Source organism: Sus scrofa, chromosome 10, assembly GCF_054392235.1.
Source record: "Sus scrofa isolate SSC_HxYL_T2T_F1_AM1 chromosome 10, Sscrofa_HxYL_maternal_Yorkshire_Landrace_v2.0, whole genome shotgun sequence".
In the NCBI taxonomy this organism is placed as follows: Eukaryota; Metazoa; Chordata; class Mammalia; order Artiodactyla; family Suidae; genus Sus; species Sus scrofa.
The window spans coordinates 70366602-70391346 of record NC_139392.1 but is presented as its reverse complement, the minus strand read 5'-3'; the positions used below and the strand labels follow the sequence as shown (position 1 = coordinate 70391346).

General features: G+C 44.6%; 1 protein-coding gene across 2 annotated transcripts in view; it reads left to right on the top strand.

Moving 5' to 3' along the window:
• The window catches only part of ST8SIA6 (ST8 alpha-N-acetyl-neuraminide alpha-2,8-sialyltransferase 6), a 149059-nt gene that overhangs the window by 59475 nt on the left and 64839 nt on the right, over window positions 1-24745 (top strand). For both annotated transcript variants that reach the window (XM_021064812.2, XM_084980193.1), the window contains one exon: window positions 15295-15384. In XM_021064812.2, the coding sequence (XP_020920471.1) occupies window positions 15295-15384 (90 nt within the window). The remainder of the gene's footprint in view (window positions 1-15294; window positions 15385-24745) is intronic.

Below are 24745 nucleotides of genomic sequence, written 5' to 3'. Positions count from 1 at the left end.
GGTTCTTAACCCACTGAGCCACAAGGGCTGTTTTGTTTTTTCAAAGACAATTCCATTATATTCTCTACATGAGGTCTCCAATTTTTGAATCTAATGTTACCGAACTGAACTTAGGTCCACTCACTCGCCAAGCAGCAAAGCCATGTTGTGGTGAAGGAAAGTATAGTGTTTGTTGCAGGGCCCCCAAGCAAGGAGAATGGGCAGATGATACGCAGAAGACCTGAACTCCTTGATGGCTTTAGGGTAGGGTTTTTAGAGGTAACATAAGAGGGGAGGGCTGAAGGGTGCATGACTGTCTTCTCATTGGTTGGTGGTGAGGTAATGGGTGATGTTGCATGAATCTCAGTGATCAGCCTTCTGGCTCCAACCAGTCTGGGATTTAGTGCTTGTGCTTGTGGTCAGGGTGGAGTCACCATCCTCCCCTGGATGGGGGGGAGGGAGGGACCATAGTTCCTGAAGAACAGCACAAAGATATGTGTCAGATGGTTATGCATATTCCTGGAGGAGGAATGAGGACTGTGTTTTATCACTGAACTCTTGTCATAACTTTTCTTCTTCACCTACTTTTCCTACCTTTCCTCATTCCTTACTTCCTGAATCAGTAACTGCTTATGTCTGCACTTGGGAACTCACTGAAGGCCGAGGAGACTAAAGCTTTTTTCCACAAACAAGAAATGGGAGGTGGAGCAAGGAGGGGCTTTTGTTCCCAGGAAGTTCCTGCAGGGTCCTGCTCGGTTTTACCAATGCCTTCCTGAAAATGAGTATAAACTATGAATATAGAAAAATGAGCTATGGACTTACAGATTATAAGAGAGTTTTCACTCTTTGATGACTGAACTTATTTTATAGTGGTTGTTGTGGTTATAATATTTAGGTATTTTTAAATTCTCAGATGCCATTCAGTGCCATGTGACTATCTCAAATAGCACCGTAGAGTCAACTCAGATTGTTGGATTCGAATTATTTTCTCATTCAAGGTCTTATCTCAGATTCACTTCTCCAGGTTTTATTGAAGAAATTAAAAAAAAATTTTATCGAAGTATAGTTGATTGACAATGTTGTATCAATTTCAAGTGCCAGTTACACATACATACATGTTCCTTTTCTTATATTATCTTCCATCATGGTCTATCCCAAGAGACGGGATATAGTTCCCTGTGCTACATAGTAGGGCCTCATTGCTTATCCATTCTAAATATAATAGTTTGCATCTACTCACCCCAAACTTCCCAGTTCATCCCACTTCCTCCCCTTATTAGGGAAATATTTGACAGATACATTTCTCCATTTATTTTTTGGTTGGGGTGAAGAACGGTTTGACTGGAATTGCACAACTAGTTTGGACACTTAAATATGGATTTTAACTGACATTTTGGAGACATTTCCAACTTGTTTGGCCTTTTCTCAGAAGAGGCTGTACCCTCCAACGGTCATCCAGTTTGCTTGCATAATGCCTTTTGGAGGGCTGGGTTTGATGGGGAAGTCAAGCCAAGTGTTAGGAACAATTGCGCTATTTGTAAGTTGTCCATGGCAGAGCCCCCGGGAGGATGAGCCCTAGGTTTGACTCAGGAAAGTCATTGTGTTAAATTTTCCCAGTACCATAAATCTCCTCCAGCATTATTTCCTCTGTTGAGCTCTTCATCTGGAAAAACAAAAAAGAAAAAACAACTCTTATTTAGTGAGATGGTAATTTAGCTCATTTCACTCTCGTAGTTTTTCCTGCTCATGCTTCTCACCCTAAGACAGGCCCACATTTCTTGAAGGTCGTACTCTAGATTATTACAAAAAAATTATCAGGGCAGATGAACTTGATCTGTGAGGCTTTTAAGACTTTGTCACTCTGGAGTTCCCTGGAGGCTCCGTGGGCTAAAGAGCCAGCATTGTCACTGCTGTGGCTCTGGTTAATGGCACCACCAGGATCTGGTTAGAAAAGCAGGTGATCAGGCCCCATCCCAGAGGTGCTGAACCAGCATCTGCATTTTAGTAGGTTTCCTAGGTGATGTGTGGGCACATTGCAGTTTGAGAGATGATGCTTCAAGAGGCATTCTGTGGTGATGACAACCACCTTGGGAACCTCTACTGAGGATTGCCTAAGTGGGCTCTCTGATCCAGTCACCATGCTGAGCATTTTTATGCATTATCAATGACAAATTTTGCATCATATCTGTCAAAGAGATAGTATTGCACATGAAGCTGAAAGCTTGGGGGCAGGTAAATGGTTTCTAAGGGGCCAAGGATTTAGTGTGTAGCAGAGTAGCATCTGAACTGTGCTGTTTGCCATCAGAGTTTGTTCTTTATCAGGATAGTATTTATTCAATTTGCAAGTGTTTCCCACACTCTCATTCAGAGTGTTAAAAGGTAAGCTTATTAAAAAGGTAAAACTAGGAGTTCCTACTGTGGCTCAGCGAGTTAAGAACCCAACAGAGTCTCCACGAGAATGCAGGTTTGATCCCTGGCCTCACTCAGTGGCTTGCAGATGTGGCTTGGATCTGGTGTTGTGGCTGTGACATAAGCCAGCAGCTGCAGCTCCAATTCAACCCCTGGCCTGGGAGTTCTCGTATGCCACAGGTGTGGCCATAACAATAATTTTTTTTTTAATTTAAAAGGTGAAATCATGTCTCTCGTATAGATATGAAAATGAACACTTTTTAGAGATTTTGTTTAACTCAGTGAGTAAACTGGTAAGGTATTCCAGCCAGTTCAAAGGAACAAACACATTTCTAAATCAGGAATATTGAGTTGAATGTGCCCAGAGCAGCAAAATAAGTTTTCCCACCATGGGGGAGAGTTGTCTCTCCACTGGACATAACTCATTTGCATGCCAATGGACAAGAATTGTTTTACTGCTATCTCTTAAGTTCAATACATAGAATTGCAGAATGGCTCTGCTACAGGAATAATTATTCATGACACTTGTTAAAATGGTAAGGCAGATTTTATTCCATTCTACTGTAACAAGTGTAGGAACGACGACAATGGCATTTTGCAGTAGGGGAGAGAGATTGGACTCAACTCTGAATACAACAAGGCAATGCGGGAATTTATTGCCAAGAAGCAGGGTGGGGGTCAGTGGAGGAGGCATCAAAGGTGAGGGATGATTCTCGCCAAACCAGCCTGATGGGAATCTTGCTGAAGGCAGATCAGGGTGATTGGCTATAACCCCGGGGATTTGGTCAGATATCAAGGGTGCTCATGCATGGAGGGTGGGGGATTCTGGCTAAACGGACTTACTGGGGTTCTTGTTAAAACTGGGCTCTTAGGGGCATGCCCATGAACAAGTCCTAGTTGAAAAAGACCCTAGAGGAGCCTGACTAGAGTTTGGTCAAGGAGAGACTATTGTGAGTTCCTGTGACTCAGAATCAGGTGCCCTGGAGTGGAGGGTGCTATAGGCTCTCCTGTGAAGGACAAGTTCCCCTATAAGGGGAGATAAAACAACTTGGTTTTTAGCCACAAAACTCTACTCCAGTTCTAACAGAGTGCCTTCATGTACATTCTTTTTTAAAAAAATTAAATTTTATTGACGTGTAGTTGAGTTACAATGTTGTGTTAGTTTCAGATGTACAGCAACGTGAGTCAGTTTTATATAAATATATATGTTAGGAGTTCCTGTCGTGGCACAGTGGTTAACGAATCTGACTAGGAACCATGAGGTTGTGGGTTCGATCCCTGGCCTAGCTCAGTGGGTTAGGGATCTGGCGTTGCTGTGAGCTGCGGCGCAGGTTGCAGACGCAGCTTGGATCCCGCGTTGCTGTGGCTCTGGCGTAGGCCGGTGGCTGCAGCTCCGATTGGACCCCTAGCCTGGGAACCTCCATGTGCCGCGAGAGTGGCCCAAGAAATGACAAAAAATAAATAAATAAAAATTAAAAAATATATATGTTATATACATATAGATACACAGACATATATAATATATGCATATATGTACATATATATGTATAATCGGTTATCTATATATGTATATATATAGCCATTCCTTTTCAGATTCTTTCCCCATATAGGTCACTACAGAGTATTGAGTAGATTTCCCTGTGCTATACAGTAGGTCCATGGTACTCTTCCATTTCATAAAACCTTGTGGGGAGCGCGAAAATGAGAGGATGGGATTGACACATACCTATGTTCTTTAATCTTGCGGTGCCTTATTTCCCTCATCTATAAAATACGCACCGTCCCTACCTTGCATATTCATTGTGAGGAGCAAAGGAGATGGCCCAGGTATAAAGTTTAAAAATAACGCTTGGCACCTGACGATTATCCAGTGGATGTTGCTGGTCTGATCTTTATGCTCAACGAGGAAAGCATATCAGAACTTTGCATCCAGGAGTGTGGATATTAGTATCAAAAATATACTCAGTTCATCCAAGGTTTTCAAATTCAAACCGTGTTCAAGAAAGGTCAGCGTGGACTTTCCCCTGTTTGCACATTCATTTTAGGATTCTGATCTAGAAGTCTGTCTGTTCTGTGGCTTCTCCTTTGAACTGGTTCCCTCATAAGGCGTAAAATCAAATCTTGAATGTGTATTCATTTCCTATCTGTATGAGATTCATGATTGTCCATTTTTGAAAAGTATCTTTCAACAATGGTAGGGTGGCCAAGAATCCATAGGGATAACTGATTGAGTAATAGACCTAGTTTATTGATCTTTGTCAGTGGTAAGTGAAGATAGGTTAAAGTGAAGACGAAAAACCGAGTTATCCAAGACTATTTGCAGAAATGTCTGCAATTTATTTTTTTAAATTTATTTTTCAATCTTTGACTATTTATTCTAGTTTACAAATTCTAGCAGGAATGGCTCCACTGGACTCTTTTTGAATATATTCACACTGTCGTGCATAATTTCTGCAATTTATAGTGGCTGCGGTGCTTATGTTGAAAGGAGTGAAGCTTTATGTAGTCATTTTAAAAGTAGTTCTTATATTTTGAATTAAATGACTTCCCCAAAGCACAGATTTGTGGTTTCTTGAAACTAATATGATCGTGGGAAATAGTTGGCACCCATTCTGCAGCCTCAACATGATAAATGTGGTGATTTCTTGCCTGTTTCCCTCACTAGACTCTGCTCCAAGGCAGAGACACTGTCATGTCTATGGTCCTTTCTCCAGCATCCCCTGTTCTCTGTGGCACAGATGCGTGGCAAATGACTGAACAAAGAGGCCGATCAGGGTCTGCCCAAGACTTGATTTTATCATTTGGGTGTGATTGGTATTTCAAAGGCAGATTTGTGTTAACCAAACTCCTAAGAGAGTGAGTTATAAACCAGAATACTAATGTGTCAAGGAAAGGGAGTAATCAGACCATCCCAGGAGGCTGGGATGCTTGCCTTTCTCCCTCAGGGAAATGACCTGGCATGGGGGTGCACATTAGAATTCCATGTTTGCTTGATGAGCTGGAGGTGAACGCTGATGGCCACTGCCCCCTCTGTCCTAGAGCTGGCAGACCAGCTGTTACACCAGTCTTCAGCAGGCTTCCTCCTGATGGTCAGGGTACCCTCCTGGTTTCTCCGCCTTTCTTCCCGGGAATGGGGAAGGAACACGCAAGGGGCACATATGAAAGAAAACCTGTTTGGGATTTCTATTTTTAGGCTGTATTCCCTATCTGTTAAGACATTCTTTTTTTTTCAGAGAGAGTAAAATTGATGCAGTGTCAAGCTTTCCATTTAGATTCCCAATTCAGTTTTGCCCCCTTTCCAGCCACTGTAAATAGAATTTAGATGTTCTTGAAACGCTTTAGTTACATCTTTGGGATGTTTTCCTTATGCAGAAAACTGGTTGCATGATTGCATTAATTACAAGTCATGCTCAGAAGGTGATGTTAACTCTGTGGTTTAGAGGTCCTAGTGAATGCCCACTAAGTCCTGGTGACATTACTTTGTAGGGATTGAAATTGCTTTGGGGGGGAGGTGTGGGGGAGAGCCCACTGCCTGCAGAAGATCCAGGGCCAGAGATCAAACCCACGCCATAGCAGTCACCATAGTAGTGACAATGCTGGGTCTTTAACCTGCTGAGCCACCAGGGAACTCAGAATCATTTGTTTAAGAGATATGCTTTGTATTATCAGAGCCTTAATTATTATTAGTCTGCAGTTGCCAGTGCAGCCTCTAAGCTTCTTGCTGTTTTGTGAAATCTTGCCAGTTGGTTTTCAACTCAAGTCTGACTTATGAAGATAGAATTTCTGTAAGCAGATCAGCTACATAGATAATAAGGAGAGAAGAAATACTTGTTTTGTGTATCTTTTCCTCCTCATCTTATTAAAGATTTTTTTTTTCCCTGTGACATGCTGAAGTGATGAAAATGTGCCTGAAGTCTTGGTTGCCAGTACCAAACAAATAAATTCTATAATTAAATAATAAAAGCAGTCAAAATCCATAATATAAGACTTGCAAGGAGTGGAAAAAGATGCATTTAATGGTTAGCAAACTGTCAGTAAAAAACAAAAAAGACTGGAATCATCCAGGTCCTGGATGGCTCCGTGTGTCCGGCTTAAGGAGCATGTCCTGAGGCTGATGGGGGTCTTTGAGCTGGGAAATGACAGGATCAAACAGGCACACAGGACCACCCCACATCAGGGGTGTGAGGATGGAGCAAAAGGGAAAAGAGGTTGGTTGAGATGTTTGGAGAAAACAGACAGGCTGAGAACCCAGGAGATCTGGAGTGAGTCCTGGGGGATACTGTAACTAGGTGTCAGTCGATTACTTTAAAGGAACAGTCAGGAAGGGAAGAACCGTGGGAGATCCCAGCACTATGCACTGGTCCAGAAAGAGCCTGCCCAGCAGCCAGAGGTAGAAGAAGAAGGAGCGAGGGCTGTGATGGGGACCAGGTGCCAAGTCAGTGGTCAGCCATTCAGGTGCTGCTGGGAGGTCAAGTCAGAGACCTGGGTTTTCCCCAGGATTGGGCAATGCTTTCCAAGAACGGTGTCATGAATGGATTTGTAGGTAAAGGAAAGGAACAGCTGGTGCATTGAAATCTGAAGGAGAAGTAAGATAGTAGGTAGCGGAGAAGAGCAGAAAGGGTTGCTTTTTTTTTTTTGAGCTTGAGATAGTACAGAATTGAGCATGACAGTCAAGGGAAAGCTGAATGTTCAGTAAAGAGGAAAATGAAGGGAAGGGCCTGGATCTTCGAGGAGATGGAGGGTTGGGATGGCAGGTGGCTTCTTTACCTGAGATGGAAAGTAAGGGTGGCTTATAGCTAACCATCACATCTCATCTGGCAGCATCTTTTTTTTTTTTTTTTTCTGAAAGAGCACGTGTGATTCCATAAGTCAGGAAGGCATAGAAGGGTGAAGGCATGGAAGAGTCAACATGTAGAGTAGCCACTGAGAGAAATGGCAGAGGGAGGTGGCTGGCTCCATGGAATAGGGTTGTCAAGATACAGAATACCGAGCCCATGGGACACCATGAATTTATCAAGGCACCAGCCCACCTACCTGTATGATTTGGTCCCCAGCAGTCCTCGGGGTAGGGGGGTGGGAAGGAAAAGGAATGTATTAGGCCAGAGGCTGTACCGACCACCATGGCAGATTTGCCAGGTGGATGGGACAGAATGTTGAGGGAGCAGGGACTTGGGCGTGCTGGTGAGAGCTTGCTCAGGCCACATAGGAGCGGACAAGCAATCTTGTCTAGTGACACGTGAGGCGAGATTGTGATCCTGGACTAGAGCAATGAAAGAGGCAATGTTAGGGGCGGTTAGAGCCATCTCGGCTCTTCGGTGTGGGAGCTTTCTAGCGCTAACTTGGTTCACCAAGTTCCAGCACTCTCCAGGATGACGGCCACCATCCCTGCTGTGACTTGTCCTGGGGGGCATCCTCCACTGTAGAGTTTGACTGATCAAATGCAGGCTGACTCCTTTCTTTGTCTATATTCGGTCAGAGGTTCTTAAAAAGGGCTTTCACCCGAAAATTGAAATAAAAGCTGTCGGGAGTTCCCTGATGGCCTAGTGTTTAAGGATCTAGCATTGTCACTGCTGTGGCTTGGGCTACTGCTGCAGCCCGTGTTTCATCTCTGGCCTGGGAACTTCCACATGTTATGGACATGGCCAAAACAAAACAAAAAACCTATCAGAGTTGACAGAAACGGAATTCTTATTTCGAACCCATGAGAGTCTGGCCCCAGAGATTCCTACAGCTTATCGGATGGCCTTTCTGACTCCATGCCTTTTCTCTCCCAGACCCAAGTGCCCAGACTGCCAACTTGAGTTAGTTGGAGGGGGTCCCTCTCTGTTCGTATCCTGGACTCCTACATATGAGATCCCCAGCAGCAAGCTCTGATATGCTTCCTCTGTAGCTCTGGCTCCCATTTCAGGCTCTCCCTGACATCCAGGCCTTTTGGATGGTCCATCCCAACCTATCCTAAGTAACCCTTCCTCTAGTTACAAATTACCCCCACGTATCCTGCAGCCATCTCTTCTTCCACCAGCTTGCTTGTCACTCCAGGTCTCTGAAATTCCTACGTTCATCTCCATCAGTTTCTCTCTGTCCCCTTTGACTTGTCCGAGAGATGTCCCTAAATCAGAAGTCGAGAAGGATGGCGTTCCCCCCTGTGGTGCAATGGGATTGGCAGCGTCTCTGCAGTTCCAGGGCACAAGTTTGATCCCTGGCCCAGCGCAGTGAATTAAAGGATTCAGCATTGCTGCAGCTGTGGCATAGGTCACAGCTGTGGCTGGGATCTGCTCCTTGGACCAGGAACGTCCGTATGCTGCAGGGCGGCCAAAAAGAAAAAAAAAAGGAAAAAAAAAAGGAAGTCAAGGATTCATTCTAATATCTTCATCTGTGGTGGATACCAACTTCTCAAATATGATCTGTCCACAGGTCGTGACCTCTGTCACCAAAAAACTGGGAAGCTTTCTCCTCTTCTCTCAAGTAACTCCCTCGAGGGCTCAGATCCAAGGAACATCTAACTCTCCCTTATTCCCATAACAGAGAGGGCTGACCATCTAGCCCTCCCCTGGATGGTCTAATGCCTCCCACTTCTCCAGGGGCTCCTGGCACCCCTTATGGTGTCAGGTTTCAGGCATCTTCAAACATGGCAGTCATGTTGTTCACTGGTATTTCTGACACTGTGAATAACAAACATGGTTGGTGTTCCTGTTGTGGCTCAGCAGGTTAGGAACCCGTTTGGAATCCATGAGGATTCAGGTTCAATCCCTGGCCTTGCTCAGTGAGTTAAGGATCTGGCGTTGCTACAAGCTGCAGCATAGGTTGCAGATGCAGCTTGGATCCTCCGTTGCTGTGCCTGTGGTATAGGCTCGAAGCTGCAGCTCCGATTGGACCCCTAGCCTGGGAACTTCCATATGCCGCAGGTGCAGCCCTAAAAAGAAAAAAAGAAAATTGTCGAAAAGAGCATGAGCTAGGAGTCTTGTCTAAGAGGCAGGAAAAAGGCTGTGTTGGTTCAGTGCCTAATGTAGACAAACGTTGAAAGTTTATGGGTCCCACATGTCAGTATCTTACCACTTTCCTCGGAAGGCTTTAATGATCTTGAATGAAAAGGAAGAAAACTATGAAGGTTCGTTGAATGAAAAGGGGGGCAAGAGAGAAAAAGAAAGCAGAGAACTCAGGGGACCCCCCCATTTCTGATCCTTTCTCTGTGAAGTGACTTCTTATGGGTGGGAGAAGTGTCTGACCCCTCTGGTAATAACTACTGTTTGAGGAAATGACCTGGCAATGCATTTAGGAGAACAAGAATATTTGAGTAGTAACTTCTCTGTGTCAGCTGTTTTTTTTTTCTTTTTTTTTTAGGGCCGCACCTGTGGCATATGGAGGTTCCCAGGCTAGGGGTCAATTGTAGCTGCTGGCCTACGCCAGAGCCACAGCAACGTGAGATCCAAGCTGCTTCTGCAACCTACATCACAGCTCACGGCACCACCAGATCCGTAACCCACTGAGCGAGGCCAGGGATCGAACTGCATTCTCATGGATGCTAGTCAGGTTCCTTAACCACTGAGCCACGATGGGAACTCCTCAGCTGTTTTTAATACATGTCCCATGTCATCCCTGGTCTCGATCCATGCAAGCTGTTGGACCTGGACTGGGTGGCTCATAAATAGCAGAAATCTCTTTCTCACATTCCGGAGGCTGGAAGTCCCAGATCATAGCACCTGCAGATCCGGTGTCTAGAGAGCCGCTTCCCCATAGACAGCTGTTCTCTCTGTAACCTCGCAAGGTGGCAGGGGATCAGGGAGCTCTCTTGGGCTGATTTTCTAAGGGCACTCATTCCCATTCAAGAGCGCTTCCCCCTCTGGACCCCATCAACTCCCAAAGACCCCACTTTCTAATACCTTGGGGGCCAGGATTTCAACATAGGAATTTTGGGCCAACACAAACATTCCATATGTAGCATCCTTCTAAACTCCTTTATTGAGTAAAGATTATAAAAAGGAAGCCCCTTTCCTTTGGATTCAAAGGCCAAGCCCAGATTCAAGGCAGGCCCTGCTGGCTCACACCCCCCTTTTCCCTCTGACTGCATCATTTATGTTCTTATCTCTGCTTTACCCCAGACACCCTCATTTGCTTTCCACGGGCCTTCTGTGATTTCAGTTGGGCAAAGCCATTTGGATTTTTTTATTAACAAAGATACTCTCTGATTTAAGGCAGGTTCTCTGACACTAAACCCTATGGGTGCCTGCTTGTCACAGTTTCACAATTCAATCTGGCAAAGCCATCATAAGTCAAAGCACTGCTGCCTGGGTAATTTGCTTCATTAGTGGTGCTGCCTGAATCAAATACAGAGCAAATTAGAAGTAAACAAATCCTTGGAAAGTAGGATAATACATTCAGAAAGCGCAGAAGGTGAGGCCTGTAGATAGACGGAGGAAGAAAGTGGGGAAGGGGGAGAAAATCATATCAAGATAAAGAGGGATTTTATAAGCCCACATGTACTTTGTGCACCGTCTTTTTAGAAAGCTTTTCTGGGAGTTCCCTGGTGGCTCAGGGGGTTGAGGACCTGGCATTGTCACTGCTGTGGCACGGGCTCCATCTCTGACCTGGGAACTTCTGCATGCTGCAGGGTGTGGCCAAAAAAAAAAAAAAGAGTATTTATGGAGGATTAATTATGAACCTGTCTTATTTACATCTTTACCTTGATAGTCCTGCTCCCTTACTTCCCATATTTAATATTTTAGGAAATCCTGACAGTTTTACCTCCACGATAGATTTCAAATCTATCAGCCTCTTTTTCTGCCGATAGACAGTGGGTGTGGGCTTCTGTGTGTTGTTTTTTTTGGGGGGGGAGGGGGGAGTTGGCTGTGCCTGGGCCAGGTATTGAACCTGTACCACAGCAGCAGCTTGAGCCACAGCAGTGACAATGCCAGATCCTTAGCTCCCTGAGCCCGCATGGAACTCCTTCTGCTGCACCCTTGTATCCTGATCACCTCTTTCTCTGGGCATAGAGGATGCTTGCCCTTTTCTGACCACTGCTATGCAACCAGGTAGGGCATGCAGCTAGTTCTGGCCAGGCCAAAGCATCCAGATATAAGGTAAGACCTTCCAGCACTTTCTTCTCTTGCCACAGCAATTTCAGAAGTCAGTCATAGAAAGGAAGGTGCCCCAGGAGTGCAGTATGCAGGATTTCTAGGTCACGTGGAGCACGGCCACCCTAGAAAGCTACCCCGGAGTTCCTGTTGTGGCTGAGTGGGTTAAGAACCTGACACAGCGTGAGGATGCAGATTCGATCCCTGGGTTAAGGATCTGGAATAGGTTGCCATGTGGCTTGGATCTTGTGTTGCTGTGGCTGTGGCAGAGGCCTGCAGCTGCAGCTCTGATTTGACCCCTAGCCTAAGAACTTCTATATGCCGCAGGTGCAGCCCTAAAAAGAAGAAAAAATAAATTAAAAAAAGAGAGAGAGAGACAGCCACCCCCTGTCTCGTGGGCATTTTATGAGCAGGAAACAGACCTTTGAGATGTAAAGCACCTGCCAGGGGGTGATGTTTGTTATCACATCGTGGTCTAGACCATCCTGACTGGTACAACAAGTTGCCATCATCTCTCTCCCAACCTCCTAACTTTCCCACCTTTTCTCTGAAGTCCTGCCTCCTCCTCTCATTTCATTTCTCAGTCAATTTTTTTTTTGTCCACACCCATGGCATGTGGAAGTTCCTGGGCCAGGGATTGACCTGAACCACAGCAGTGACAGTGTCAGGTCCTTAACCTGCTGAGCCACCAGGGAACTCCTCTCAGTCAGCTTTTATTAAATTTTTTAAAAGTATAGTGGATTTAGCATTGTGCCAATTTCTGCTGTAAAGTGACCTAGTCCTATGTATACATACATTTGTTTTCTCAATATTATCTTCCATCATGGTCTATCTCAAGAGATTGGTACAGTTCCCTGCATTATACAGCAGGACTTCCTTGCTTATCCATTCTTTTTTTTTTTTTTGTCTTTTTGCTATTTCTTGAGCTGCTCCCACAGCATATGGAGGTTCCCAGGCTAGGGGTCGAATTGGAGCTGTAGCCACTGGCCTACGCCAGAGCCACAGCAACACGGGATCCAAGCTGCATCTGCAACCTACACAGCTCACGGCAACGCCGGATCGTTAACCCACTGAGCAAGGGCAGGGACCGAACCCGCGACCTCATGGTTCCTAGTCGGATTCGTTAACCACTGCGCCACGACGTCCATTCTAAATGGAGTAGTTTGCATCTACCAATGCCAAACTCAGTCAGCTTTTTATTTATTTTTTAATTTTTGTCTTTTTAAGGCCCCACCCGCGGCATATGGAGGTTCCCAGGCTAGGGGTCGAATCGGAGCTGTAGCCACTAGTCTATGCCACAGCCACAGCAACCGTGCATCTGAGCCGAGTCTGTGACCTACACCACACCTCACGGCAATGCTGGATCCTTAGCCCACTGAGTGAGGCCAGGGATCGAACCCCCATCCCTGTGTATGCTAGTGGGGTTCGTTAACAGCTGAGCCACAATGGGAACACTTCAGTCAGCTTTTTAAAACATGCATGAGGTCACACACACACACGTCGCTTCCCTGCCCCCAAACCTTCCATCGCTCCCCCTTGCTGCTAGAATACATCCTGACCACACTTTAGCAGGTAGGCCTGTGTGCCCTGGCCCCGCCTTACTACTGCAGACACCCGTCAGCCTTGAGCCCCACCTGCCCTCTTTTCAGCGACTCAAACATCCTGGGGCCTTTGCACATGCTTTCCCCTCTATCTGGAATGTCCCCCCCACCTCTGCTTCCCAAAGTAGCTCCTGTTACCCTTTGATCTCCACGTATGTGACACTGTCTGGAGGCCCCGGCAGTATACAGTTGGCTCCCCATTACGCTCAACCATGGCATCCACTGCTGTTTTCATGATCCGAACCATAGATCACTGTTCTGTGTTCACTCTTGGGGTTATTTGTTGGTTACCTATCTTTCTCCTTAACTGGCCCGCAAGCTCCACTAGGGACAGGGGCCTTGTTCTGTTTGTTTGTTTGTTTGTTTGTTTTGTTGTTGTCTTCCTTTTTTGGCCATCCCACGGCACTTGGAGTTCCTGGGCCAGGGATCAGATCCAAGCCACTATTGCCACCTAAGTCACAGGTGCAGCAACACTAGATCCTTAATCCACTGTGCCAGGCCAGAGATGGAACCTGCATCCCAGGGCTCCCAAGATGCCCCTGACCTGGTTGCGCCACAGTGGGAATTTCGACCAAGTTCTGTTTTATCCATCTCCATCTCCTCAGCCCCTGTGCCTGGCTCCCAGCGCATATCAGATCCTTTGCAGATACCTTCAGAACGAGTCAGTGAAGGCATGCAGGCATTCGCAAAAAGTTGGACTTGTGTGCTTTTTTTTTTCTTTCTTTCTTTCTTTTTTAAGGGCCGCACTTGCAGCACTTGCAGTTCCCAGGCTAGGGGTCGAATCGGAGCTGCAGCTGCCAGCCGAGCCACAGCCACAGCAACGTAGGATCCTAGCCATGTCTGCGACCTACACCACAGCTCACGGGAACACTGGATCCTTAACCCACCAAGCGAGGCCAGGGATTGAACCTGTATCCTCATGGATACTAGTTGGGTTCATAACCTGCTGAGCTATAATGAGAATTCCCTATTTTTGAAGTATAAGGAAAGTGACTGTTGATATTTTCTTGAGCTTTCACTGTGGCAGGCATGGTACCAAGTGCTCTTGTTTCTTCCATCTTGTATAGGTTATGACAATACCATGATGCGGTGAGGGCTAGAGATACAGCAGTGGAGGCCGGAAACGGTTCACCAGTACACATGTGTCCACAGGGCCCATGAGACAGCCCGAGTCCATAACCCATCTCTCTGACTTGCTTTTTGACTTGGTTTTGTTCAACTCCCATTTTTCCAAGTTCATAAAACAATAGCAACAGGCTCTCATATTATAGTGACTATAAATAATCAAAGGCCAAATTTACCTTGACTTCTTCTTGAAGAGAATTATTGATCTCCTGTGTCTGCTTGTTTCCTACCAGCGAAAACATCTTCTAAAAGTAAAGTCTTACATACACAACGATTAAAACTGTTCAATAACTTGTTCATTGTACATACTGACCTCCAAATATGAAAAAGTGAAAATGTAAAGTCTAGGAGAGCATCCTAAATGTCCTTTGACGGATGAATGGATTAAGAAGATGTGGTATGTATATGCAATGGAATACTACTCAGCCATAAAAAAGAACAAAATGATGCCATTTGCAGCAACATGGATGCAGTCTTCTCATACTAAGTGAAGCAAGTCAGAAAGAGAAAGACAAATACCATATGATATCACTTGTATGTGGAATCTAAAACATGGCAACAAATGAACCTATCTACAGAACAGAAACGGACTCAAGGACATAGGGAAGAGACTTGTGGTTGCCAAGGGGGAGTGGGGAGGGAGTGGGATGGACTTGGAGTTTGGGGTTAGTAGATGAAAACTATTACATTTAGTATGAATAAGCAACGGGGTACTACTCTATAGCACAGGGAAGTACATCCAGTCTCTTGGGATAGACCATGATAGGAGATAATATAAGAAAGGATATGTATATAAATCTATGACTGGGTCACTTTGCTGTACAGCAGAAATTGGCGCAACATTGTGTAAATCAACTATACTTTAACAACAACAACAAAAGAAATGTATAAAGTCTTCCATGGTCAGTTCTTTTTTGTTGGACTTTACTGAGGTGAAAGTATTGTCGGAGGTGAAAGTATCAATTTCCCTTTCCATGCTGAAATCCAATAATGGGATGAAAATCAGACTTCATTTGGGCACACTTTATCAATTAAATCTGATTTTTGTTAACCATATCTTATAAGCTGTTTTAAAATCAATCTATTTTTTAATCTCTTTCGTAAAACAGCACGTATCTGAATGCAAAGTCACTCCAGCCGACAGAGAGATGCCAAAACCTGCAAGACGACTTGAAGGCTTTATCTAACAAGACGAGAAAGTAAGTGCTGCTCTTCGCATTTCATTTAATTTTAAAATAGGTGTTTTGTACTCAAAAATATTCCACAGCGTCCTTGGAAATCATTTGGAAAATAAGACTGTTCAAGCCCAGACATGACCTTGGGCTTGCAGAAGCTCAGGTGGTTGAGGAGGATGGAGGAGGGGCTGAACGGTGCAGACCAGGGTCGGACCCTGGCAGTGGGGCCTTGACTTATCTGTTCTGGATCCACATTCATTAAAAACTGTATCGTTTTTTAAGCGGCTCAACTTTTCTAGATTCTTAACAACACACAGCATTCCGGACCCTCCCCTAGAAAAGCAGCACCCTTGTATTGAGTCCCTCACAATCCAGCAGGTTAACAAATTGACCCCAGTTCCGGCTGTGGTTCACGCCCAACTTGCCCACACCTGCCTATCATCCTGTATTTTGGAGTTTCCAGCCCCATCGTCTCCAAACAAGGGAAACGGAGCTCTAAAAGCTCCAAGAGCTTCATACAAGGAAGAGCCACACGTCACGTGGGCTGAGTCTGCCGGCAGAGGCCCTGCCTGGGTTGTTCCGGAAAGGGGCGGGGTCTGGCCACGCTGAGGCGGGACTGCGTGGGGGCGGGGCCTGGGGCGCCCCCTGTCAATCTCCCTGGGAGGAACTGCTCCGCGTGGAGGCATTTTGCTGTGCACTTGCTTGACCAAGTTGGAAGACTGTTCAGGGTAAGAGGCAGAGCAGATTTCCTCCCTGCAGGCTCATGCAAGGGTGACCAAGTGGCCTTTCTCCTCCTAATAATCCATCTTCTTTCTCGCTTCCCCCCCCCACCCCGCTTCTCCCTCTCTATCTCTCTCTCCCTGTCTCCCTCTCTCTCCCTCTCCCCCACACACATGAACACACACGAGTCTTCCTGTTTTAATGTTAAAAACAGTGTTTGGGGGAGGAAGCCATTTCCCATCATCCATTCACTTCCTTTCTGAGGCTGACCTGGGGCGCAAGGAAAGCAAGGTAGGCAACCTGGTCAGATCTCCTTTCACCTGAACCTTGATATTTGCTTGGAGGAAGGGACCTGATCCATTGACCATCCTCGCAGACTGTCCTCTGCTTGAGGTATGACCTGCATTCAATGGGACCCACGATCTACGACACAGGTCTTCCTGGAGAGGGGCACACGGGCTGCCCGACTCTCTGGGTTTACAGGGAAGTGTTCCCCCACGTAAATGTTCCCTCCGTGTAAGGAACCCCACAGGACCTCACTTAGAGACCTCACCTACTTTTCTGGGCCAGTGGTGCCTGTCCAGTGCTCAGGACAGGACTGAGACGACCACCCTTGCTGTCCCAGGTGCCTGACTTCTCCGTCTGAGCCTTCTGACTGCCTGGATCCTTGACATTATTAGGGAAACCTGATAATCTCTGATTTGAGTGAATCTGGTTTAACCATCCAGTCCTGTGTGTTAGCTCAGTTTATTTCAAAGGATAGCCCTCTTCAAATATTTCTTTTCTTTTCCTTAAATTCCAACGGAGGCACCCAAGCTTCTAGAGAAATCCACGGTGCTGTGGGCCTTCCATTTGCTGCACCTGATCAACTTCCCTCCCTTCCTCACAGTCTGGTCTGGGTCACTCTTTGCCCTGGGAGGCTGGCCCACAGGGACTTCATCCATAGGGCTCCTGGCTCCTTTGTCATCTGGTTTTCTTTGGGTTTGATGCCGAGGGGAGCACTGGAAATTGACCAGGAAGAGGAACTTCCCATTGTGGTGCAGTGGAAACGAATCCAACTAGTAACCATGAGGTTGCCGATTTGATCTCTGCTCTCACTCAGTGGGTTAAGGATCTGGGTTGCCTTGAGCTGTGGTGTAGGTCACAGACATGGGTCAGATCTGGCGTTGCTGTGGTGTGGGCTGGCAGCTGTAGCTCCAATTTGACGCCTAGCCTGGGAACCTCCACGTGCTGTGGGTGTGGCCCCAAAAAGCAAAAAAAAAAAAAAAAAAAAAAAAAAAAAAGCAAAAAAAAGAAAGACATTGATGAAGAAAAGGGAGAAAAGAAAAGAAGCTTTCTTCATGTGATGGATGGTGCTACAGGTGAATTATATCCTTGACGGAAGGAAGGTGTTACATTGAGAAGGAGGGCCGTGACTTTTGTTCAATCTCTCTTTCTCTCTTTCTCTCCCCCGCCCCCCGCATCCCCAACACACTCTGGAGCCTAGGGGTAAGCTCTTAATTGTCCCCAGTGTTATACTTGGATTTTCCTACCTCCCACAGATGCATTTGGGAAAAGTGCCTTCTTTAAGCTTTGCTTCAGTGACTCAGTTTGAGCGGGCCCTTGTTTTTGCCAGGACCCTCGCTTTCCATAGATTGGCTAGGGCACCATAGACTGGCCAGAGTGAACACCTGGATGATGCTTCTCTTCTTGCTCAGTCAATCCACTGAATTGGGGATGGCCCTCAAGTAGCTCGTGCATCATAGATGGCCCAGCACATCTCTTTTGATCATGTTGGAGCCATCGTTTTGCTTGTTGTTTGTTGGGCTCTTTCTCTGCCTTTTCTTAAGGGACTCACACTCCAAACCTCGGGCAAGCACCCTGCATGCCTCAGTCCTATGTCCCCGTGCCTTGTGAAAAGTAGAACTTGGCAAAACTGGTCCTTGCTCCGCCATTCCCTGTGACAAGCTGAGTTGTCTTTCCTGTTCCACGTGTGAATCAGTGTGTAAAAGTTACAAATGGACTCTCTCTGACTCTGTCTCTGATGTGAACTGTTTGTTCTGCAAAGGGACAAAAGTTCTCAACATAAGGATGATCCAGGGCTGGACTTTGGGAGCAAAGTCCTCGAGGCAACATGGCAGAAAATTATTTTAATCATGGGAGGGGACTTTATTTTTCAAGGTGGAGAATTGTACAGCTCTTGGAAACTCACCTCACCAAACCTGGTTAAGAGTGGTATGCTAATGAGATGGCCTGTGAATCTGCTCTTGTGTTTGCTCTCTCTCTCTTTTTTTTTTTCCTGGTTTGTATTTGGTGCTAAGACTTTTTCTCTGCTCTTCTTTGGTGGGGAGTGGTGGGGGGAGGAGGGAGTGCCTTTCCATTAAGGCACATGGTTTTCAGCCAGCTCGTGTAATTAGCCTACACTCGTATTCTGCTCGGCAAAGGTCCAGAGGAGGTAGGCAGGAATTGCTCATTGTTATGGAAGTGTTATTTTGCACACAGGAGACTAATTTTTGCAGTTGTATTGTCTGTTGTCAGGAATTGTGCGTTCTGTGACCAGGGCTATTACGGACTTATAGGGGACAATCGGGAAAGCTACACAGTGTGTGGTGATAAAAAGCCATTCCATTTTCCTAGAAATAATTATTTAGCTCTCTTTTTGTCATGGTCTGTTAAAGACGTAGAATTTTCTCTTTCTTCAACCAATTGGTCCCTCGCAGATTGCTAAAATAGAATTGAAGGAGACGGCATTAAGGTGGGAGGGGAATGGTGTTGTTTCTTACCCCTGGCCTTGACTTCATTTGGGAATAAAAGAAAATTAAACAGTTGCCATTCAGAAAACCATCGACATTATGTCTTGGTAGCCAAAGAAGAAGCTGTATTTGCTGATTCATCACAGTTCTTTATTCTCTGCTTAAGACAGCTCTGGGACCATGAGTTGATGGCTCTATCCGTGGTACCTATCACGGGGCTCAGCATATAGCAGTTGTCCCGTCAATATTTTGTGCAATAAACTGATGAACTTCTGAGATCTTCAAAGAATTTTCTCTGTTAGGTCTCATTTCTAGCTCTTAAAAAATTATCCAGGAGTTCCCATTGTTGGCTTAGTGGGTTAAGAACCTGATAGTGTCCCTAAGGATGTGGGTTCCATCTCTGGCCTCTCTCACTGGGTTAAGGATCCAGTGTTGCCGCAAGCTGTGGTGTAGGTCACAGATGTGGCTCAGATCTCATGTTGCCATGGCTGTGGTGTAGCCTGCATGTGTGACTCTAAAAAGAAAAAAAAATTATGCATGAACTTCAGCTCCTTTTTCTTTTTCTTTTTTTCTTTTCTCTCTTTCTTTCCTTCCTTCCTTCTTTCTTTACCACAGCATGCAGTGGCTTGTTGTGGGATCTCAGTTCCCAAGACCAGGGACTGAATTTGGGCTTCAGTGGTACAAGCGCCGAAGGAGACAGTGCTATGGAGGAAGCATGCACAGCCTGGAGGGGACACACATCACTTCTGTTCACATTCCACTGGCCGGAAGTAGCCCATCTAGATGTTTCTGGTCATGTGACTGAGCGTGGCCAATGGAATGGGAGTGGAGTTGGTGTGTGGTTGATGTTGGGGATTGTGGTGCCTGGCTGGGAAGCTGCTTATGCAACAACTATGTGCTATGGAAAGGGAGCACCAATTAGTGGTGGTCAGCCAAGTATTCCTGCACTCATTCTCTTGGCTTCTCAGGTTTTCTTTTTTTTTTTTTTTTTTTCTTTTTAGGGCTGCACCTGCAGCCTATGGAAGTTCCTAGGTTAGGGGTCAAATTGGAGCTGCTGCTGCTGCTGGCCTACACCACAGCCACAGCAACACCAGATCCGAGTCACATCTGTAATCTACACTGCAGCTTGTGACAATGCTGGATCCTTAATCCACTGAGGGAGGCCAGGGATTGAACCCACATCCTCATGGATACAAGTTGGGTTCTTAACCCACTGAGCCACAGTAGGAACTCCTGCTCAGGTGTTTCTTAAAGAGTTCCCTGGTGGAGTGATTGTATGTATGTGACCTCATGAGTGTTTTAAAAAGTTGACTGAGAGGAGCTCCCTGGTGCCTCAGTGGGTTAAGAATCCAGCCTTGTCACTGCTGTGGTGTGGGTTCATTCCCTGGCCTGGGAACTTCTGCATGTTGTGGGTGAGGCCAAAAACTAAAAAATTAAAATTGAGATTTTAAAAAAGTAGAGATGAGACAGATTTTTTTTAAAAAAAGGATAGGAAACATTTTTCTTTAGTTCTGTTTTTTTAAACATTTTAAAATTGTAGTTGATTTCCAGTGTTCTTTCCATTTCTGCTGTACAGTAATGTGACCCAGTTATACATACATATACACATTCTTTTTCTCATAATATTTTCCATCATGTTCCATCACAAGTGATTGGATAGAGTTCCCTGTGCTCTATAGGACCTCATTGCTTATCCACTCCAAATGTAATAGTTTGCATCTACTAACCTCAAACTCCCTGTCTGTCCCACTCCCTCGGCTACTACAATTCTGTTCTCTATGTTCATGGGTCTGTTTTTGTTCTGTACACAGGTTCATCCGTGCCGTATTTTAGATTCCACATATAAGTGATATCATATGGTATTTGTCTTTCTTTTTCTGACTGACTTAGTATGAGACTCTCTGTTTCCATCTATGTTGCTGCAAATGGCATTATTTTGCTCTTTTTAATGGCTGAATAGTATTCCATTGTGTATATATACCACATCTTCTTAATCCATTCATCTCTCAATGGACATTTAGGGTTAGAAAACATTTTTCTTAAACAACACTCATCTCTTACATCTTCTGAACACTTGCGTGGTTTAAATAGCCCTTCTAGTGAAAGGAGGCATTTAGAGATGTTCTTAGGAACAGAGGGTAAGCCACTGCCCTGTAACTTCCTCTGCAGCCACTAGGGCATGAGCCACTGGCTTGCATCTAGATGGCTATTCTTGGAAAGATCCAAATTCTCAGAATCAAGCTTTGGAACACAGCCTTGCACAGGCTAGGTGTGGCTGCAAGCACACTCTGCTTGGTGCCCATGTCTGTGTGATGCGCTACATCTCATGGAGTATCATTTTAAGTTCCTGAGAACAATAGAATTTTCTGAAAGGATCATCTTAATGGGGCCTGATCAAGATGTCTGTTCGAAGACTCTGTTTTGCAGGGTGAGAAGGAAAGTGAATTGAAGACCGGCCTAAGTGTTCTTCCTATTTATTATCTCGGAGAGCACAGCGTGACCTGAATTGCAGCTTGAAAAGAAGAAGAAGAAATTTTGGCAGATCAGACTTGAAAAACCCGGACTCTGAACATATCACTTGCCAGCCTGCTAACAAAGCGAGTAGTCCTAATTTTCAGGTGTCTCTTAGGAAAAATGATTTGTGGTCGTGTACAAGATTTTTTGGCATCAGAATGATAGAAGGCTTGTTTCTACTCACCTTTAAATCTAAGGTGCCTTTATTACTTCTTAAAGACATACGCCCCCTTTTGTCTGTCTTTTTACCTCTCACTCTTTACCATGCCTTTTTGGGTCAGCTTCTAAGGGCTCCAGAACCTAGCATGCCTTCCTTTCCTTGGCACGGAGGTCAGAAAGAAGTTAGCACAAAGCATCCGTTCACATCAGCATGCTGTGTGCTTAATATCATCGGACGTTATCTCTTGGTAACCAAAGAAAAAGCTGTGTTCGCTGAGAGAAGATTTTAAGCTGGGGCATCTGAGGTGAGAGCAAGCCTGTCATAGAAGTCTCTGAAACTTATTTTTTTATTTTTGCATTTATGCCAAATGAGGTATGCCAAATCTATCCAAAGGTGGTTTAACCATCATTCTAAATAGACGATCATACAATTAAGAATTTGCAAGAATAGTCGCTTCCATTCTTCTGATTCGTGTACTTTTTCTGTTCTTACCATGAGCATGTATACGTTTCATTTTCTAAAAAAATCGAATTCCCCCAGTTTAAAGATAAAAGTGAGATTATGGCTTGTTCAGAGTCAGGCAACCAGTTAATGGGAAGGTGGGAAAGAAGAGCTTTTGTGTGTGGTTGTTGACATTGGAAGATAACCAATGTAATTCTAATCTGAATTCTTTAATTAATACTTGGCAAGACTTGCTTAGTATCATTTGTTACCACGCTGAAGATTGGAAGAGTGTACTATTTTATTATAAGTGTTGGTCCATGGAAACAAAACTGAATTTTCCCTCAGGGGAAAAATGGAAACACTGATTTTCTCGTTATATTAGTCTTGATTATGTATCCACATCAGAAGGCTTCCTCATACCTGCTCAAATAAGTCATTTGATATGATATCACTTATATGTGGAATCTAAAATATGGCACAAGCGAACCTATCTGCAAAACAGAAACAGCCTCATGGACATGGAGAACAGACTTGTGGTTGCCAAGGCGGGGTGGAGTGGGATGAATGAGGAGTTTGGGATCAGTCGATGCAAACTATTGTGTTTAGAATCAATAAGCAATGAGGTCCTACTGTATAGCACAGGGAACTATATCCAGTATCTTGGGATAGACCATGATGGAAGATAATATGAGAAAAAGAATGTGTATGTGTGTGTATATATATATATGTGTGTGTGTGTATATATATATGTGTGTGTGTATATATATATGTGTGTGTATATATATGTGTGTGTGTGTGTGTATATATATGTCTGACTGGGTATATGTATATATATGTGTCTGACTGGGTTCTTATGCTGTATAGCAGAAATTGACTCAACACTATAAATCAACTATACCCTAATAAAAAATGAATTGAATTGGGAAAGTAACCTTTAATAGGTTTGATTAAACCTTTCGTCATCACATTTATTTAAGGTCATTAAGACATTGTTGGAATTGGTTCCAGGTGTAGAAGTGGGGTGGAGAAAGAAAGCAAACCCATTACTTTTATTCACCGTTTTAGAACATAGCACGTAATGTTTAAGGAGGAGTTTATTGATGATTTGTGGTCGCCAGACTTCCAAGATGGTGCCCGGTGATCCTTTCCTCCTGGTGTGGACAGGCTTTCCCCCGCCTCACTGAAGGGGGTTTGCCCTGTGTCGCCAATACAGTGTCACAGAAATAGCAGTAGGGTGTGTGACTTTCAAGGCCGGACCATAGGAAGAATTACTGGATAGTTCTGCTTTGCCTTCTCTTGATTGCTTGCTCTTGCGGAAGCCAGTTACTCTGTTATGGGAACATTGAGAGGTCCACGTGGCAGGGAACTAAGGTCTCCTGCCAGCAGCCAGCACCAGCTTGTCAGTCATGTCAGGGAGCCTCTTTGGAAGCACATGCTTCAGCCCTGACCAACATCTTTTTTTTTTTTTTTTTTTTTTTTTTTTTTTTTTTTTTTTTTGCTTTTCAGGGCCATGGCTGCAGCATATGGAAGTTCTCAGGCTAGGGGTCAAATTGGAGCTGAATCTGCTGACCTGCACCACAGCCACAGCAATGCTAGATCCAAGCTGTGTCTGCAGCCTGGACCAAGCAATGCTGGATCCCTGACCCACTGAGCAAGGCCGGGGATCGAACCTGCCTTCTTGTGGATCCTAGTCGGATTCATTTCTCCTGAGCCACAGTGGAAACTCCCCCACCAACATCTTGACTTTACATCCTATTGAGAGCTGCTGGGCTGGAACCATCTTGCTAAGTGACCCTTGAATTCCTAACCTACAGACATAGTGCAGTAATAGTTGTTATTAGTTGTAATAATTATTAGTAGTAATAATTACTATTAGTTGTAAACTTACTAAGCCACTAAGTTTTGGAGTAATCTATGGTCACATGACCGTAGGTAACTAATTGATGTTTCAATTCATAGTCCTTTATGTTATTACATTTTATCAGAATGACAGTTATTATTACCAAATTATTCATAGTGATGGTAACAACTCCCATTTTTGTGAACCTACTGTTTGTAGGATAATTTAAATGTATCTTGTCTTTATAATATGTCTTCAGAGTGGGTTTTGCTCTTCTGATTCCACAAGTGAAACTGGTGAGCTCGGAGGATTTAAATGGCTTGCAGAACATCAGACAGTTAGAACTGGCAGAACCAAGGCTTGGGTGAAATTCTGACTGTTCTATTATCATTATTGTATAGTTCCATTCTTAATGAGAACAGAATTACACGTCACAAGTATGGGAAGAGAAAGGCACTTGACTTTACAATGCAAAACTATTTAAAAATGATCTCTCTCCAAAATACCATATACTTTCCTCACCTTCTGTTAGTTATTTCACTTAAGTGTTGGTGATGTAAGTACACATAGGTAGCATTATCGTGTATAGCAGTTACCCTAATTGCAACTTGGGGACCCGTGTGGCTTCTCTTGCCAAGATCATGACAGATGGCTAGTTATTGTCATTGTTCAAAATTAATTTCTAAAATCTTTGGGTGGTTTTTTTGGAGAAGCTTTTTATTTATGTATTTATTCATGTTGGTCCATTAATCTTAAACAGCTTAATTGAGGTGTAATTGACATACAGTGAATTACAAATATTTTAAGTGTACAATTTGCTAAATGTTGACCTATTAATACCCTTGTGTCGCCATCACCACATTCAATAAGGTGAACAAATCTGTCACCTCCCCCCAAATCTTCTCATTGTAATCCATCCCTCTTGACACTCTGCTCATTCCCTTCCTCTAGGACACCCCTGATCTGCTCTCTGTC